Source organism: Chanodichthys erythropterus, chromosome 9, assembly GCF_024489055.1.
Source record: "Chanodichthys erythropterus isolate Z2021 chromosome 9, ASM2448905v1, whole genome shotgun sequence".
NCBI classification, from domain to species: Eukaryota; Metazoa; Chordata; class Actinopteri; order Cypriniformes; family Xenocyprididae; genus Chanodichthys; species Chanodichthys erythropterus.
Genome location: NC_090229.1, coordinates 39,312,594 through 39,327,899, shown reverse-complemented (window position 1 = coordinate 39,327,899; position 15,306 = coordinate 39,312,594). Strand labels below are relative to the sequence as shown.

The window sequence follows — 15,306 nt, the reverse complement described above, 5'->3', positions numbered from 1 at the left end:
CTCTTCAGATTTTAAGATCACTTTAAGTGGTGTTTTAATTTCTGGCCAGAAGAAAAAGTCCATCCAAAATGGTGCATTCAATACCAAACATATCTATTTAGAAACTTCTATTTTGGGCACCATGCATTTTTGTTATTATTTTGAGCTCAAGCCTGAAATAAAAGGAATGTAATTTTTAGGGCTGGGTAAAAAATATTGATTTCTCAATTTTAAACGATTCTCATTTTTACGAACCGATATCGATTCTTAACTCCCAAGAATCAATTAGTCTCGTCTGTTTTCAGTTGATGAATGAGCAGAATATGTAGCTCCTCCCATCCAATAAATCACAATAATCTTTGTTACTTTTGATATGAAGCAAAGTCTCAGATTTCACATGACGTCCATCTTATTATGAGATTCAAAAAATAAATAGCGTTTTGGCGCTGTTTAATGTGGCGTGACGGATCGCTTTAGCGCCTCAGTTAAAGAGAAGCATGTGATCATCCTCTCCTCCGCTTTAATACCAGTTACAGCGAAATAAACATGAACATCTGAAGGTATGTTAAAATATACAGTACAACTTACTGAAATCCGTATCATGTCTCGTGTAATCGCTCAATCAGTGCTTCAACCTCAATAAAACAGCTTCAGTGTCACGTGACGTCACATTTACCTCAGAAAAACACATTCAGTGACCATAAACTCATTAGTCAGCTAGAAGAGTGCTCTAGAGAGCAGCATTCTGATAAATATAGCTATGCACCGTTATATATATACATTATAATTTTTAATGTTCTTCAATATTTAATGCATGTTTGAATAAATCTGTTATGACAGCCGCGATTTAAATGTTTAAAAAATGTTTAAAAAAATTATATTTAAAAAAAAAAAAAAAACGAATTGGAGTAGAAATATGATTATGTAATTCTAAACGTTATTTATAATAAAAACATCATTGAGTGTAATTTAAGTGTTTGTATATAAATAAGTTAATTTAACCTTCAGTATTATTACAGTAGCACCAGCTGACTCTCATGTGTAGTTTACAGCATTAGCTGAGAGATTTGTTTCCTCTAGAAAATTTGCCATGTACTGAAACTGAAATACTACATCCAAAATAATCGATATCGAATTGAAAGCATGTGAATAGTAATCGAATCGAATCATGAAAATTGTGTCAATACCCAGCCATAGTAATTTTGTCATGTGATCTGTAATCCGTAACTTCAGCTTGTGATCTGTGAGTAATCTACCCAGCACTGACCTGAATCTGCAGACAGCGAGGCAGCTCACTGGGTTTGGCACGTTACATTTAAGATGCTTTGTTTGAATCCACAGGTCGCAGTGTCTGAGGCGAGTCAACTGAAGGAGGAGCTCAAAACATTAAAGGCGGAACATTCAGCCTGTCAGTCACAATACAAGGAGGAGCGGGCGCAGCTGGAGAGCCAGGTAGCGTCTTTGAGCGCGCAGCTCACGTCTCTGGAGCGCAGCAGTCGAGCCGACCGCGAGCAGCTGGCGCGGATGGAGAAAGAGCTTCGTCAGGCCAGCGAAGTGGCGGGCGAATCCCAGGGCAGCCTTAACATCGCGCAAGACGAGCTCGCCACCTTCAGCGAGGAACTAGCCAACCTGTATCATCACGTCTGCATGTGCAACAACGAAACGCCCAACCGCATCATGCTCGACTACTACCGCGAAGGTAAAGCCGGGATTAATGGAACGCAGACCACGGGTTGGTGCAGCCCTGACGGCCGCGGCCGCCGCTCTCCCATCCTGCTGACCCGTGGCCTCTTCCCCACCGCCGACACCGGCGACGGAGCTTCATCCCCGGTCTCCTCCATTCCGTCCCCAGTGGCTGATCCCCGCAAAGAGCCCATGAACATCTATAACCTGGTGGCCATCATCCGCGACCAGATCAGACACCTGCAGCTGGCGGTGGACCGCACCACAGAGCTCTCTCGCCAGCGCATGGCTTCTCTGGAACTGGGGCTCGGGGCCGACCGGGACCAGGAAGCCAGCGTGGAGGAGATTCTCAAACTCAAATCCCTCCTCAGCACCAAGAGGGAGCAGATAGCCACACTGAGAACCGTCCTAAAGGCCAACAAACAGGTCAGCATCGTCGTCACATCAGTGGGGCAGAGCCTACACATGTTTTAGTAATCATCTTAAATTATGACACACATCTCACAATTTGATTCAGTTCCGATTGCCGGCGTGTTTGTTTTTCAGACCGCTGAGGTGGCGCTGGCCAACCTGAAGAGCAAATATGAGAACGAGAAGGCCATGGTGACCGAAACCATGATGAAGCTTCGCAACGAGCTCAAAGCCCTGAAAGAGGACGCGGCCACCTTCTCCTCGCTCAGAGCCATGTTTGCCACTCGGTATGAGACGCGCACTGCCATACATTTATAAACACACACACATCCGCAAAATAGTGTGTTTGGTGTTATGACACACTCCTGTATCTCGTCCTCTGTTCTCATACAGTATCAGCACAGTTTAGATCAGCAGAACAACACCACGACCTGGCTTTTGTCTGGATCCTTTAAGAAACATGACTAATAACAGTCATGATATTTTCATTGTATTTTACAAATAGGAGCAGTTACCAATAATATTGCATTTTGTACCAATGAAATCCATAATCAACAGTAAAGCACTGAGTTTGAGTTTGGATGCAGAAGTAGACTGATTAACAACAAAGATCCATATATTTATAGGGAAAAATGGACAGTGTAACTGATTCCTTTCATCAGATTGAGCATCTCTCAAAGAGTATTAGAACATACATAGAAGAAAAACTTTCACAGACTTTAATTCCACTTTTTTTCCTTTATGACATCGATTGTTCGCCTGTAGTATCCAGACTTTTAACTGTTTAATTATAGACCAAAGATGAAAACATCACTACCATTGTTAATCTTTATGACAAACAGCTGCGTAAACACATTTAGAAAGTATAAAGACAAAAAAAAATATAGGAAATTCCAATGGTTTCCTGACAAAATATTCAATTACTCCCTTGTGTCTAATCTGTACCAACAGTTTCATAATGAACCAAAAATATTTTGACACTACTTATAGATCTCTAACATTGTTGTGGCATTGCTTTGGCAAAGCATCTGTGAATCAGACTGAAATGAAAGACTCGATATGGGTTATTAGTGCGCTTATCAAGGTTGTGATCGAGTTAGTGTATCGTGTGTTGTGCTGCAGGTTTCAGCGTGAAGCGCGCGATCAGCTCGAGCGTCTCCGTTGAGAGTATGCATACATTTCTGAACGCAACCTGTGCCACTTTTCCACTTTCACATAATCTCCAGCATTTTTGTGGACAGATGCTTACAGTATTTCACTAGATTTGTAATGAAACAGATTTGTAAATGTTTTAAAGGTCTCTATGCAGTTTTTCCCCTTTAAATCTTTAGCTCTTACAAGTGAGAAAATTAAGAAAAATATGTAATTTTACTAATTGAGTGTAAAGTAAAATAATGGATTTACTTATGAAATATAATTTTTTTGGGGTGTGTCTTAGCGATATTATGGTTCTTTATATTTAATATTCAGATTGTTTTGGAAACTGTATCACAAATAAAACAGGTTTGAGTCCACTTTAAGGTCCAGCTGCAGGTCAGTGCAGACATTTTTATATTCTGTTCAGTTTGCTCACTGACATATGCACCAGATGAATTTATCTATTATAAAATATACAAAACTTTCTTCCAGGGACCACAAACCTTCTCTCAGCTCGCACAATCCATTTTCTCTCCTGTCAAATATTAAATATGGCTCCAAATATTAAATATCACTACTTGATAAGATCTATTCCAGCCTGAAAAAATGGTAGAGTCCGTAATACTGGAAAGTCTTGTCGTAATGTAATGCAGTGAATTTTAATTTTTATTCAAGAGTTTTTTGAGATGACAAGTAAATGAGAAATTTCTCTGTTGCTGGTCATTTTCCATGCAGGTCAGATGGACGTTTTTGAGCAGATTAGGATATTTCATGCGTATATCTTGTGAGAACAGACTCTCAGTGATGGGAACCAGCAGATAAGACTAATCTACGGTTAAGTCTTCCCAAACACACTGTAAGCCGTGACGCCATATGCTGCAAAATCACATACACGCCATCAATGGCTACAACGCCATCAACTTTCCATGAGAATTAACAGGAATCAAGGGGAATAAACTGGAAATTTGCAAAATTGCAGGTTAGCCTATAACAGGGAACGTAAAGTACTCCAATTATGACTTTTTTAAGTTTCCAAAATAGTTTTGGGAGTCTCCTACAGCAGGTTTACATTCATGCAAGGTCAAAAAACACTTTTGTTTTCTCATAATATACATTTAATTTCACCTCATTTCTCAATGATTCGTAAACGATTCGTTAGAAGCAGTTTGAAGAATCAGTCTCTCCTTTCTGTGAGCCTACACTGCTCTGATTGGTCAGATGACCCAGTCCTTTGTGATTGGTCTACTGCTTGCACCGCACGCCCATTGCCATATCTGAATGACAGCTATTAGTTCATAAGACATTGTATACAGCGTATGGACAGAAAAGATTCGATTCAATTCGAGTCCGAGTCCGACGCTGAAACGTCTGAAGTAGTCGTTCAGCCAGAAACTGATTCATTATCACGACTGGAGCAGGATGATTCTCTATGGTAAGTGTCACTTTGGTTTGCTATAAGACGTGACACTGTTATACTTTCTGTAGGAGCAGCTGTGGGAACTGCATCAGAACGCTAAGAGAAGCTGAAAAATAAGATAAACATTTAGGCCAGATGTGTACAGACTTTTTCATCATAACTATTAGCAAAGAAAAAAGACTATACAATTGTTTGACATCACAATGAGTGTTTACTGTTTACAGAGAGAATACTTGAGCTAGTTAGGGTGGACTAGCATCTTAACATCCTGTTACAGTACACACAGAGCTCCACTATACTGTAATGAAGAAATCCCAGAGGAAAAAACTGTTTGTTTTGTATGTTGTAAACTCCCACATTAGTCGAGCACAGATGTGAATAGCTGATAATGCATTAGACTCTGTGAACAAAAGTCCTGCTTCATCCTTGATCGTTACTAAAGTAATAAGACAGACAAGCTGCATTAATCCACTCATTTTTAGACAATATTGGACACACATCTGGATAGCAGAACTACAGAAACGTGAGTTAGCCGGTTAGCAGGAGATGTGTATGTTACACAACAGAGCCACGGAGCACTATCAAACTCATTCAGAATCAAATGTAAACATCCAAATAAATACTTTACTCACATAATTCGAAGCATGCATGCAGTATGCATGACGAACATCTTGTAAAGATCCATTTGAGGGTTATATTAGCTGTGTGAACTTTGTAAATGCGCTGTAATATAGCCGAGAGCTCGAGGGGCAGGGAGTGTGCGATTTAAAGGGGCCGCAGCCTGAATCGGTGCATTGTTAATGATGCCCCACAATAGGCAGTTACAAAAATTAATTTAAAAAAATCTATGGGGTATTTTGAGCTGAAACTTCACCGACACATTCAGGAGACACCTTAGACTTATATTACATCTTGTGAAAGAACGTTCTACAGCATCTTTAAATATGTATTAGTGTGCATACATGCTTATGACCAAACAAAAATGTTCATATTTAAGTTAGTATATGACAGTTTGTATGAATTATGCTACTTTCCAATTAATTTCCTTTGTTTACAACTTGCAATATTTCCAAAATTCGCCAGCTTAACTTCCATGGGAAGTTTCTGGAAAGTGAGTCCAGGTATAAGTCAATGCAAAGTTTGATTTGGTCACTGAACATGGGTCGGAGCTCTTAATTGTGATCTCTAAAGACTGAGGTCCAGAAAACCCTGTGGGAAACACGCCTCACTTTTGATTACAGTGCTGAGAACGGGTGTGAAAATAACTGTCCCTATACAAGGAAACTTAACGGTGCTAAAAACAGGCTTCGTTTTCTTGATATTGTTCTTGTTCCTTTTTCTTTCTTCTGTTCCCACTGAGTCTTCAGCGAGTGAACAAAACTGTGACTTGCCCGTTCCCGTGTTCACGTTCATACATGCTAATGAACAAACACAGATGAAACTGTTCTTTCAGCAACGCTCCTTTAACACACGCGATTCATGGGGAAGAGTTCCCATCAGCAGCCGGAGCCGCCGCGGCCCCTTCAACACGCTCCAGCTTTTGTCTCTGGGTATTAATATGCTAATAAGACTGTCAGGAGAGGCTGAACCCTTTCCCACAGTCTCCAACATCTCTAAAGCTGCTCGCTCAGATTCAGAACATCAGAAATAAGGAACTGTGTTCAGCATCAGAAAGCTGCTGTACTGTCTGGGAGATTTCGAAACATGCTCACCTTCTCCTTCACAGTCGCTCTGGTCTGTTTCTTCCTTCTCGCTCTTCGTTTTGTTTCTCTGTGATGATGTTCATTCCAGCTGAGGTGAATGTGTCACAATAACACCGCTCTCTTCGCTCTCACGTGCACTCCTGCTAGCGCAGATGGGTTCACATGTGACCCCGGCCTCTTTTCCCGGGAAAATCCTGACCCCTGCGTTTAGAGCGGCGGTTCCCAGGGGCCGATCGCTAATGAAGCTGCACTGATTTCTATTGTGAGGCGTCGCGTCTTTGTGTGGCTCAAACCTCAGTCTCACCCTCCGTTAATCTCAGGCGTACACACAAGTGGGCGTCCAGACTGAGGCTCGTGATTTAAGAGATCAAAGTTCACTCTTCTTATTACAGTTCTTTTTTACAATCGCTAGGACACATTTTTCAACACTTGGGGCACTTTTTCAAAACTCTTCACGCAGTTCTCCTAACCAACTTTCAGCTTCACAGCAGATAACTTCACATTCAAAACGTCTCAAATCAACTCATTCTTCCTCTACACTAGCACAGGTTTCACACAATCACAATCACACTTTATCCCTCATGAGCAAAAAACACTAACACAGGCAGCATTATAAAGTCTTTACAAAACAAGAATGACACGTTTATAATTCACCACGGTAAATGTTACATGATCCAAGTTTACGTTACAGCACAAAATCATTCCTAAGTTTCCACTTGTATAAATGAATTGGGTCTGGTGATGTAAAAACGGTAAAGCTATCTAACTTTGGTCCTCTAGTGGTTAAAATATAAAACTGCATGTGTCTTGAGGCACCAGGAATGACAAAATCCATCCTGACAAATCTAAAATCTAAATCATTATTTATATCATTTATCAGAGTTGTTTACACTATATAGCTTCAGTATCTGCAGTGCACAACTTCTCCATCGGCCAAGAATCAAATGATCACGAGTCATTTCATCAGATTTTAGAGCCAGAACTATCCAGAACGCTCTTTTTAAAGCACCGTTTCATATTTGACCTCTCAGATTCTCACGTCTGGTCTTCAGAGAAGGAATGATGAATCACACCCTTGGGAAAATCATGCGTTGAGTGTTTTGCGATGGGCGGTGGTTGCGTGTTTGGCAGTGATTATCGTGTCAGGTGGTGTTCAGACATGCACTGCGCTGTAAGGCGTAGAGTTATACTGCAGTTTGAGGGAGGTGAGGCTCTGTGATCGTTCTGTCTGTTCCTGAATGTGTGAATGCTTTAATCTCCTGATAATCCATCGCTCATTAAGACTGAGATCTGTTGAAACGCCACTTCAGGCTTTTTATGAACGAATGGATGAATCCCAAAATTGTCCTGGTGTTGTATTTCTGTTGACACACAGTTCCTCTATTTAAAATGGCCAGTAGCATTAAAGGCAAACTCCACCCACAAATGAAAATCCTCTCATCATTTACTAATCCTCATGCCGTCCAACATACATATGACTTTTTCTTCTGTGGAACACAAATGGAGATTTTTAGAAAAATAATCCATCTCTGAGTAATGTAAGTGAACGACCCTCAAAGCTGACGCTTCAAAAACCGCACGAAAATGAGCATGACAGTAATCTATACAACCACAGGTGAGGAATCAATGTCTTCTGAAACGATAGAGGTGTGTGTGTGAGAACATATTAATGTTTAACCTTTTAAAACTATCATTTCCAGCTAACTGTCGTTGTATAGCACTTTTTTAAAATTTAAATGCAGATCAAAGTGCTTCACGAGGTGAAATATCAACATAAAAATAAAAACACAACATTGCATTGCAGTTTCACACATTATCAAATTTATTGATTATCAGTATACTCAAAAGAAACTTTAAAATGTCTTGCCTCGCCTTTTATAATATAAATGCTTGAAACTTGTCAAACTTAAACTAAAATTGACTAAAAGAAGCACGTTGCTTGAGATTTACAGTGCAGTATGCCAAAAAACCATCTTGACAAACAATAAGTAATATAAAAAATTGTAATTGTAAATAAATCCATATTAGGAATTCCTGTCTTAATTTACAATTTGAATGGCCAGTCATTTTAATGACAGTTTTATATTTTTATAATATACAGTACAGTCCAAAAGTTTGGAACCACTAAGATTTTTAATGTTTTTAAAAGAAGTTTGGTCTGCTCACCAAGGCTACATTTATTTAATTAAAAATACAGTAAAAACAGTAATATTGTGAAATATTATTACAATTTAAAATAACTGTTTTCTATGTGAATATATAGTAAAGTGTAATTTATTCCTGTGATCAAAGCTGAATTTTCAGCATCATTACTCCAGTCTTCAGTGTCACATGATCCTTCAGAAATCATTCTAATATGCTGATCTGCTGCTCAAGAAACATTTAATGTGTACAATTGTACAAATTTTTTTTCAGGATTATTTGATGAATAGAAAGTTCAAAAGAACAGTGTTTATCTGAAATCTAATCTTTTGTAACATTATAAATGTCTTTACTGCCACTTTTGATTGATTTCATGCATCCTTGCTGAATAAAAGTATTAATTTCTTTAATTTCTTTTCAAAAAAATAAAAATAAAAATTCTTACTGACCCCAAACTTTTGAACGGTAGTGTATAATGCTACAGAAGCTTTGTATTTCAGATAAATGCTGTTCTTTTCAACTTTCTATTCATCAAGGAATCCTGAAAAAAAAAGTACACAACTGTTTTCAACATTGAAAATAATCATAAATGTTTCTTGAGCAGCAGATCAGCATATTAGAATGATTTCTGAAGGATCATGTGACACTGAAGACTGGAGTAATGATGCTGAAAATTCAGCTTTGATCACAGAAATAAATTACTTTGTCAAATATATTCAAATAGAAAACAGTTATTTTAAATTGTAATAATATTTCACAATATTACTGTTTTTACTGTATTTTTAATTAAATAAATGTAGCCTTGGTGAGCAGACGAAACTTCTTTTAAAAACATTAAAAATCTTAGTGGTTCCAAACTTTTGGTCTGTACTGTAAGTACAATGTAAAAACTTGTGTACACAATAAGTACATTGTATTAAAGGTGACCTATGACACTCTTTCTCAAAGTCTTGATGTTGTTTTTGGGCTCTACTAGATGTAATGTTGATTATTCTCCTCATATTCTCCATTGTTGCAGCTCCTCTCTTCCCAGTCTGTCAGTAACGCTCTGTTTAGTTCCTGTCTCTATGAAGCCCCTCCTTCTGAAAAGCACAATGTGCTCTGATTGGTCGGCTGCAGCAGTGTGTTGTGATTGGTGTTTGGGAAATGCCCCGCCCCTTACCATAACCGCCAGTTTCAACACACTACTAACTAACTCAAGCAGGCCCCGCCCCTTTATTCTGCTCATTAATTATTTAAAGGAGGAATACTGTGAAGAAAACTCAAGATGGAGTTCAGAAACACTGACACTGATATAGAGAAGAACAGCAACATTACACACTAAAGAGAGATAGAAAAAGCATTATAGGTCCTATTTAATGTAAATGTTAGTACAGAGTATTTTACCAATGTGATGATTGTGTTGTTTCTGTCTCAGGTGTGACGAGTACGTGACTCAGCTGGACGAGATGCAGAGGCAGCTGGCAGCCGCGGAGGACGAGAAGAAGACGCTCAACTCTCTCCTCCGCATGGCCATTCAGCAGAAGCTAGCGCTCACGCAGCGGCTGGAGGACCTGGAGGTCGACCACGAGCACACCCGCCGCGGCGGAGCCAACGCACGCGCCAGAAGCGGCTACCCGCGCACCAAACCCACCCCGTCCAGCGTGAGTCACGCCCGCGGCGAGACCGATGTGGGAATGCCGCTGGTGTTCTGCAGCGAGAAGTACAAGATCTACTGCGACTGAAGCCGCGGCCGCGCTCACTCATGTACAAAGCTCAACTCGCGCGCTCTTGCTTGCTCTGTGTCCGTGTGTTTAGGGCTGAATAGGGTCTGCTAGCGTTGTCATAGCCAGGTGCATGTTGTAGAGCTAGCTTAGGGCAGAATGATATAACGTTTAGTCTAAGTGTTTCTGCCAGCGGCACCAAACCAGATTAGACGTGCTAGAGAGAGCTAGCCATGTTAAATTGTGTCCATCTCTCTCCTGCCTCTGAAATCAGCAGCCCGTCCGATCAGGTGACTCGTGTTTACATGCCCCAACACACTAGATATGCAAACCTCCTCCCTGCTTGTTGACGCAGGAAAACCCATTGAATTGTGCGCTTTTGTTTTAGCGTGAAATCAAAACTAGCATTGACACGACGGGTTGGAGTGTGAGCGTTTTCAGCGGTGTCACTCGCGAGGCAGGCGGGAAACGACGCGCGATCGTAAATCGGCCAATGGGATTCTGGCTTGCTTATTTGTAGATGTCTATTTCTGAGAGCTTTAACACGTCTCGCGTTTACTGGAGCACACTTGACACACGGTGATGTCGTGGTGAAGGGCTTGTCACATGCTCGTAGTGATGTCATAACGCAAGGCTGTTTGTGTATTTACAGTGCAGATGAACATTAGCGAGGCCTTATCTGTCGTTTCTGTCATCTGACACCAATCACGAGAGGCAAACAAAAGATTTCAGGCTAGTTTTCTGACATTTATCCTAAATCAGATGAATATGGCTAATGCTGTTGATAAAACGATCATATATAATCCGTCGGTAGATAATGTATGAAATGAAGCTCTCATCTCCATACAGAAGGAGTTCACTCGTGTGTTTGTGTCATGAACGCGACTGAAGCGGTCGACTCTCACTTTCAGACGAACTGAAATGAACAGCTTCTCTGAATCACTATTTAAAAAGGAGCAGCACACATTTTAGGAGCTTCAAAATGAAACGTACGTTCCCAGCGTGCCTCACCAGATTATTGTCGTTCGTTTTTAATTGAACTGTCACAGAAAAAGACAAACGTCTCAATGGTCAAACTATTTTTCATTCATTTATTAATATCATTGAATCAGTTTCAGCTTTATTTCTGCAGCTTTATAAAACACAGATCGTTTCAAAGCTGCTTCACAGTGAGAAACCGGAAAACACTTAAATTCCCCATTTAAATAAGAATTAAAAATCACTTAAAGCCTTTATTTATAATGCATTATAAAGGTATTCATAATGAATGTTAATGCATCATATCATTTCATAAATAACTAACCAAAGTTAAAATGCATTATAATATCTGCAGATTCCTCACCAAGCACTGAAGGTGTGTAAGAACCGACTGTAATCGTTGCTGTTCTTATTCTTCTTCTGCTCAGGAAGTCCATGGCAGCCCATAGAACCACTTGCGGAAAAGTTATGAAATTTGGCACAAAGACAGAGGTCCGTCTGAACTGTCACTATAGCAATTTTGGAGTCTCTAGCGCCAAAGTTGCAATTTTTTGCCATTTTTAATAAAAATAAAAAAAGAAACTTCTTGACAGTTTTCCCATTTTCATGAAAATGATTGAACCAGATCATCTTCAGACCATGGCAAAAAAAGTCATGGAATTCAAGTCGATTCGTCAAACTCGAATAACGTGTGAACAATTTCAACAAAGAGCACGTCAAAATGAACATGAGGCTCTACCTCTGCGATGCTTTTCTGGTCCGTTTAGATTTGGTGCAGATTTGGGCAACAGCCATTTTGAATTTAGTCGTAAAATGCTATATTTTATGAACGCGCATTATGAAACTTGGTATGTGTCTTCAGACCCATGTCCTGATGGTACTCAAAAAGTTTTAGGGCAGCGCCACTTTGTGGTCGAAAGTTATAACAAAATTTCCAAAAATGCTAATAACTTCTGACCACACCACATCAATTTAATCACAGCGCCACCTATTGGTAAAAAATAAAGCAAGAAATCTTTATTATCAGTGACAATATTTATGGTTTTTCAGCAATTTTGCCTAAATTCATGTCTTTAATTGTTGATGACTGATCATGTTCTTTGTGCTCGGCTCTGATAATTGCTGCTTGCAGCTTTATTTCCATCTGAAATTGGTTATTTGTCATGAGTTTTAATGCATTTAATGCATGTAACAGTAAGTATTATAAAGTGGGTACAATTATTCATGAGCTCATAAACTGCATTATAAAGGTGCATAATTAATGCATTAAATCAAGGGACTTTGAAAAACATATTTTTATGCAGCATTATAATATGTAAAGGCTTTAAGTAAAGTGTTACCAAAATCAGCAATTAAATTGATAGTTGGTCTTCGGCTGGCCGAGAGAAGTTAGTTTTCTGTGTTTTTACCTTTTACAAGCATTGACACAAACTGCATGCTGGGATTGCTTTGAGGTTTTCAGTGCTTGTGAGAAACTCTGGCTTCACACTGTCTTCTCGTAACACGGGCCGTTCGCTCTGGGTGACTAACAGCTGCTCCACTGACGCAAACGCCGTGTGCATTAAAGCATAATCTAACTGCTGCTGTTTCTGTGTTTTTAATTTGCAGTAATGTTCAGCTGGGAACCACACATTCCTCCACTGCCTACAAATCCACAGAAACCTTTCTTGGACTCACGAGAGAAATACCGGATGTGTTTTATTTTATTTTTTAGTAATCTTCGGAAACTCGCAGCTTTTATGGTCTTTTCATATTTTCCCTTCGTACACTCGGCAGACGAGCAGGATATGTAAAGCACATTCACACACAGGAAGTGTTGTTTTCACACACAGGAAGCCAGAGCTCACAAAGTCATGAAAACTTTAAGGCTTTTGATTGATTGAGTCGATTTCAGTCAAAAGAAAAGAAAACGAGCTTGAAACGTGTGTTTTGAGATTTAAACCTACTTTTTTTAATATCAAGTTCTATTGCTTTTATTATGTCAGTCTATAGTTTGAGGTGTTCTGGTTCAGGTTCACTTATTATTTCACACTACTGTTATAAGAGTGTCGTACGCAGAATCATAACAACTCTCCAGGCTTTATGACAGGAATCTGTAGGATTATTACTGAAATGTTATGCTTCTCACATTCATGTTATAGCCATGTTTTAAACACGACCACAGGCGGTCAGATGCTGGGCTTTTATCTGTTTATTATTATTTTCTCGATTATAGGAATAAAAATGTCACGTTGTGGCTTAATCTGATCGGAAGTAAAACCAGCCAACTGATAACTAAACTGAACAGACTTCTTGTTACGCCTCAGAATCATCAATACAGCGTTTATTAATCCAGGTTCATTTCTTTACATTTTCAAGTTAATGTATTATGATCGAACATGTGAGCAGCAGTATATTCAGACATGAACCTGGATGAGTTAAGTTGACGTACAGCGTTATTGTAACGTGTTTTCTTCATTTCAAGCACCTTCGCTCAAGCTTTACGCGGATCACTGACCTTCTGCATTCTGTACAAGAGCAAATGAATTAATTCCAAATTGGAATGCTGTAATTCTCTCTCTCTCTCTCTATTGTGCCAAGTGTCGGTACAGCGTTCGGTCGTCCAGAGGATCAGAAGCTCTTCCTGCTCTACCTTCCCTCCGTTTGGATTGTTTTTCCTTTATGATCTTCATTCTGACCATTAGTGCCTTTGTGTTCCTTCAAGAGAGAATCCTAGTTTAGTTTAGTTGTCGTATTTTATTTTTCTCACTCCTTAAGGAAGAACAGCGGATGGCTTGTTTAAACTTAGCAGCAGCAATAAGTACAGAAGACATTCATTGTGTTTTCTAGGGTGTGGAAATACGAATTATTAGAGAAATGAAACAGATTGTGCTGAATTCGTCAGGTCAGTGATCTTAATTGCAAATTCAGGGGTTTTAGAAAACGTTATTTTTCGTTAAATGGTTGGAAGCCAGAATTATCATTCTTTTGCCTCGATATGAACAAAAACTCAGAGACACGGAAGCAGTGTGTGTTATTGGTGAGGTAGGAGGTCATGTGATATTGATAGTATTGTTAACAGTTGTGAGAAAGCTCGTGTCTCTTTCTGTCCAATTGTTTTATTTTTGTTTTTTTATTAAACATTTTTGACATGGTTATATGAGCATTACAATTTCAGGAAACAGAAAACATGCTGCATCAACAAGCAAATGCTGCCATGAAAGTCACATTTTGTTTGTTGAGGCGTAAAATTAATAAACAGTCGGCGAGTGAGGAAAAACTAAATTAAGTGCAATTACAAGAACAAAAAACGTTCTGAGGTGAACAAGGTTTTCTGTTTGCTGGAAGTGATGGCATTGTGATATATTACACTAGCTGTGGAAGCTTATTATTATTATTGTGTTCCAGTATTGATCGATAAGGATCTATAAGTTTGATACCTTTATATAAAATAACATTCATTTGTTTGTATTCATTTGAATTGTTGAACTTTATAATGTGCATTATTATGTCAAATGCATGTTCCTCTCGGCTAGGAGACTTGCACACAGAGCTGAAAACAAACTTACAACTCCAGAAGACTAAAAGAGTTTAGTTTTGAATTGGTCCTGAACGAACCGAGTTAAAGGATTGTTTTTCTCTGTCTGTGTGGAGGTTTTCATGCTGGTGAAGTCAGTAAATGCAAATAAAGAGTCACTCAGAGTTTGTTCTGTACGTTTGTTGTGTTTTTGTCAGAGCTTCAATGCATGAATGTTTCACCCATCACATATTCAGGTCTTTAGCGACACGGATCTAAATCTAACACGGACTGATCTCAAACTACCGCAATAGTATAAAACTCTTCTGATATTTTAATAAGTTACACAAGAACAAAATAAAGAGTATTCTGATGCCTTTTCTATCTCTGAAGGGTTAAATTTGATGTTTTTTCCCATCATTTCTGTCCTCATCAGCTCATTTCTCCAGTACATTCAGCATCAGACTCATATTTGGGATCTTAACCAAAACTAATTTTCAAAATCTTCAAAATCAATATTTTGATCACTGACAGCTTCTTCACCAGATCCACCATCAGTGACATTTGATTGCGTTCAGAACTTGATCCGCAGTAAATCTCCGAGCCATTTCAAGTTTTGCTGGTGATACTCGTGTATTCTTCAGGTTTATGCCTGCG

The 15,306-nt window shown here is 39.2% G+C and overlaps 1 protein-coding gene across 3 annotated transcripts in view; it reads left to right on the top strand.

The window, feature by feature from the left end:
* The window catches only part of zgc:171572 (protein bicaudal D homolog 2), a 30,521-nt gene extending 15,658 nt beyond the window's left edge, over nt 1-14,863 (top strand). The window contains exons 7-10 of one of the 3 annotated variants that reach the window (XM_067395575.1): nt 1,321-2,088; nt 2,209-2,360; nt 9,890-10,115; nt 12,762-14,862. In XM_067395575.1, coding sequence (XP_067251676.1) covers nt 1,321-2,088; nt 2,209-2,360; nt 9,890-10,115; nt 12,762-12,764 — 1,149 coding nt within the window. In that variant the 3' untranslated portion in view covers nt 12,765-14,862. Of the gene's footprint in view, nt 1-1,320; nt 2,089-2,208; nt 2,361-9,889 lie in introns of all 3 variants that reach the window. The other 2 variants (XM_067395574.1, XM_067395573.1) reach the window with 2 other exon arrangements.
* The last annotated feature ends 443 nt before the right edge of the window (nt 14,864-15,306 follow it).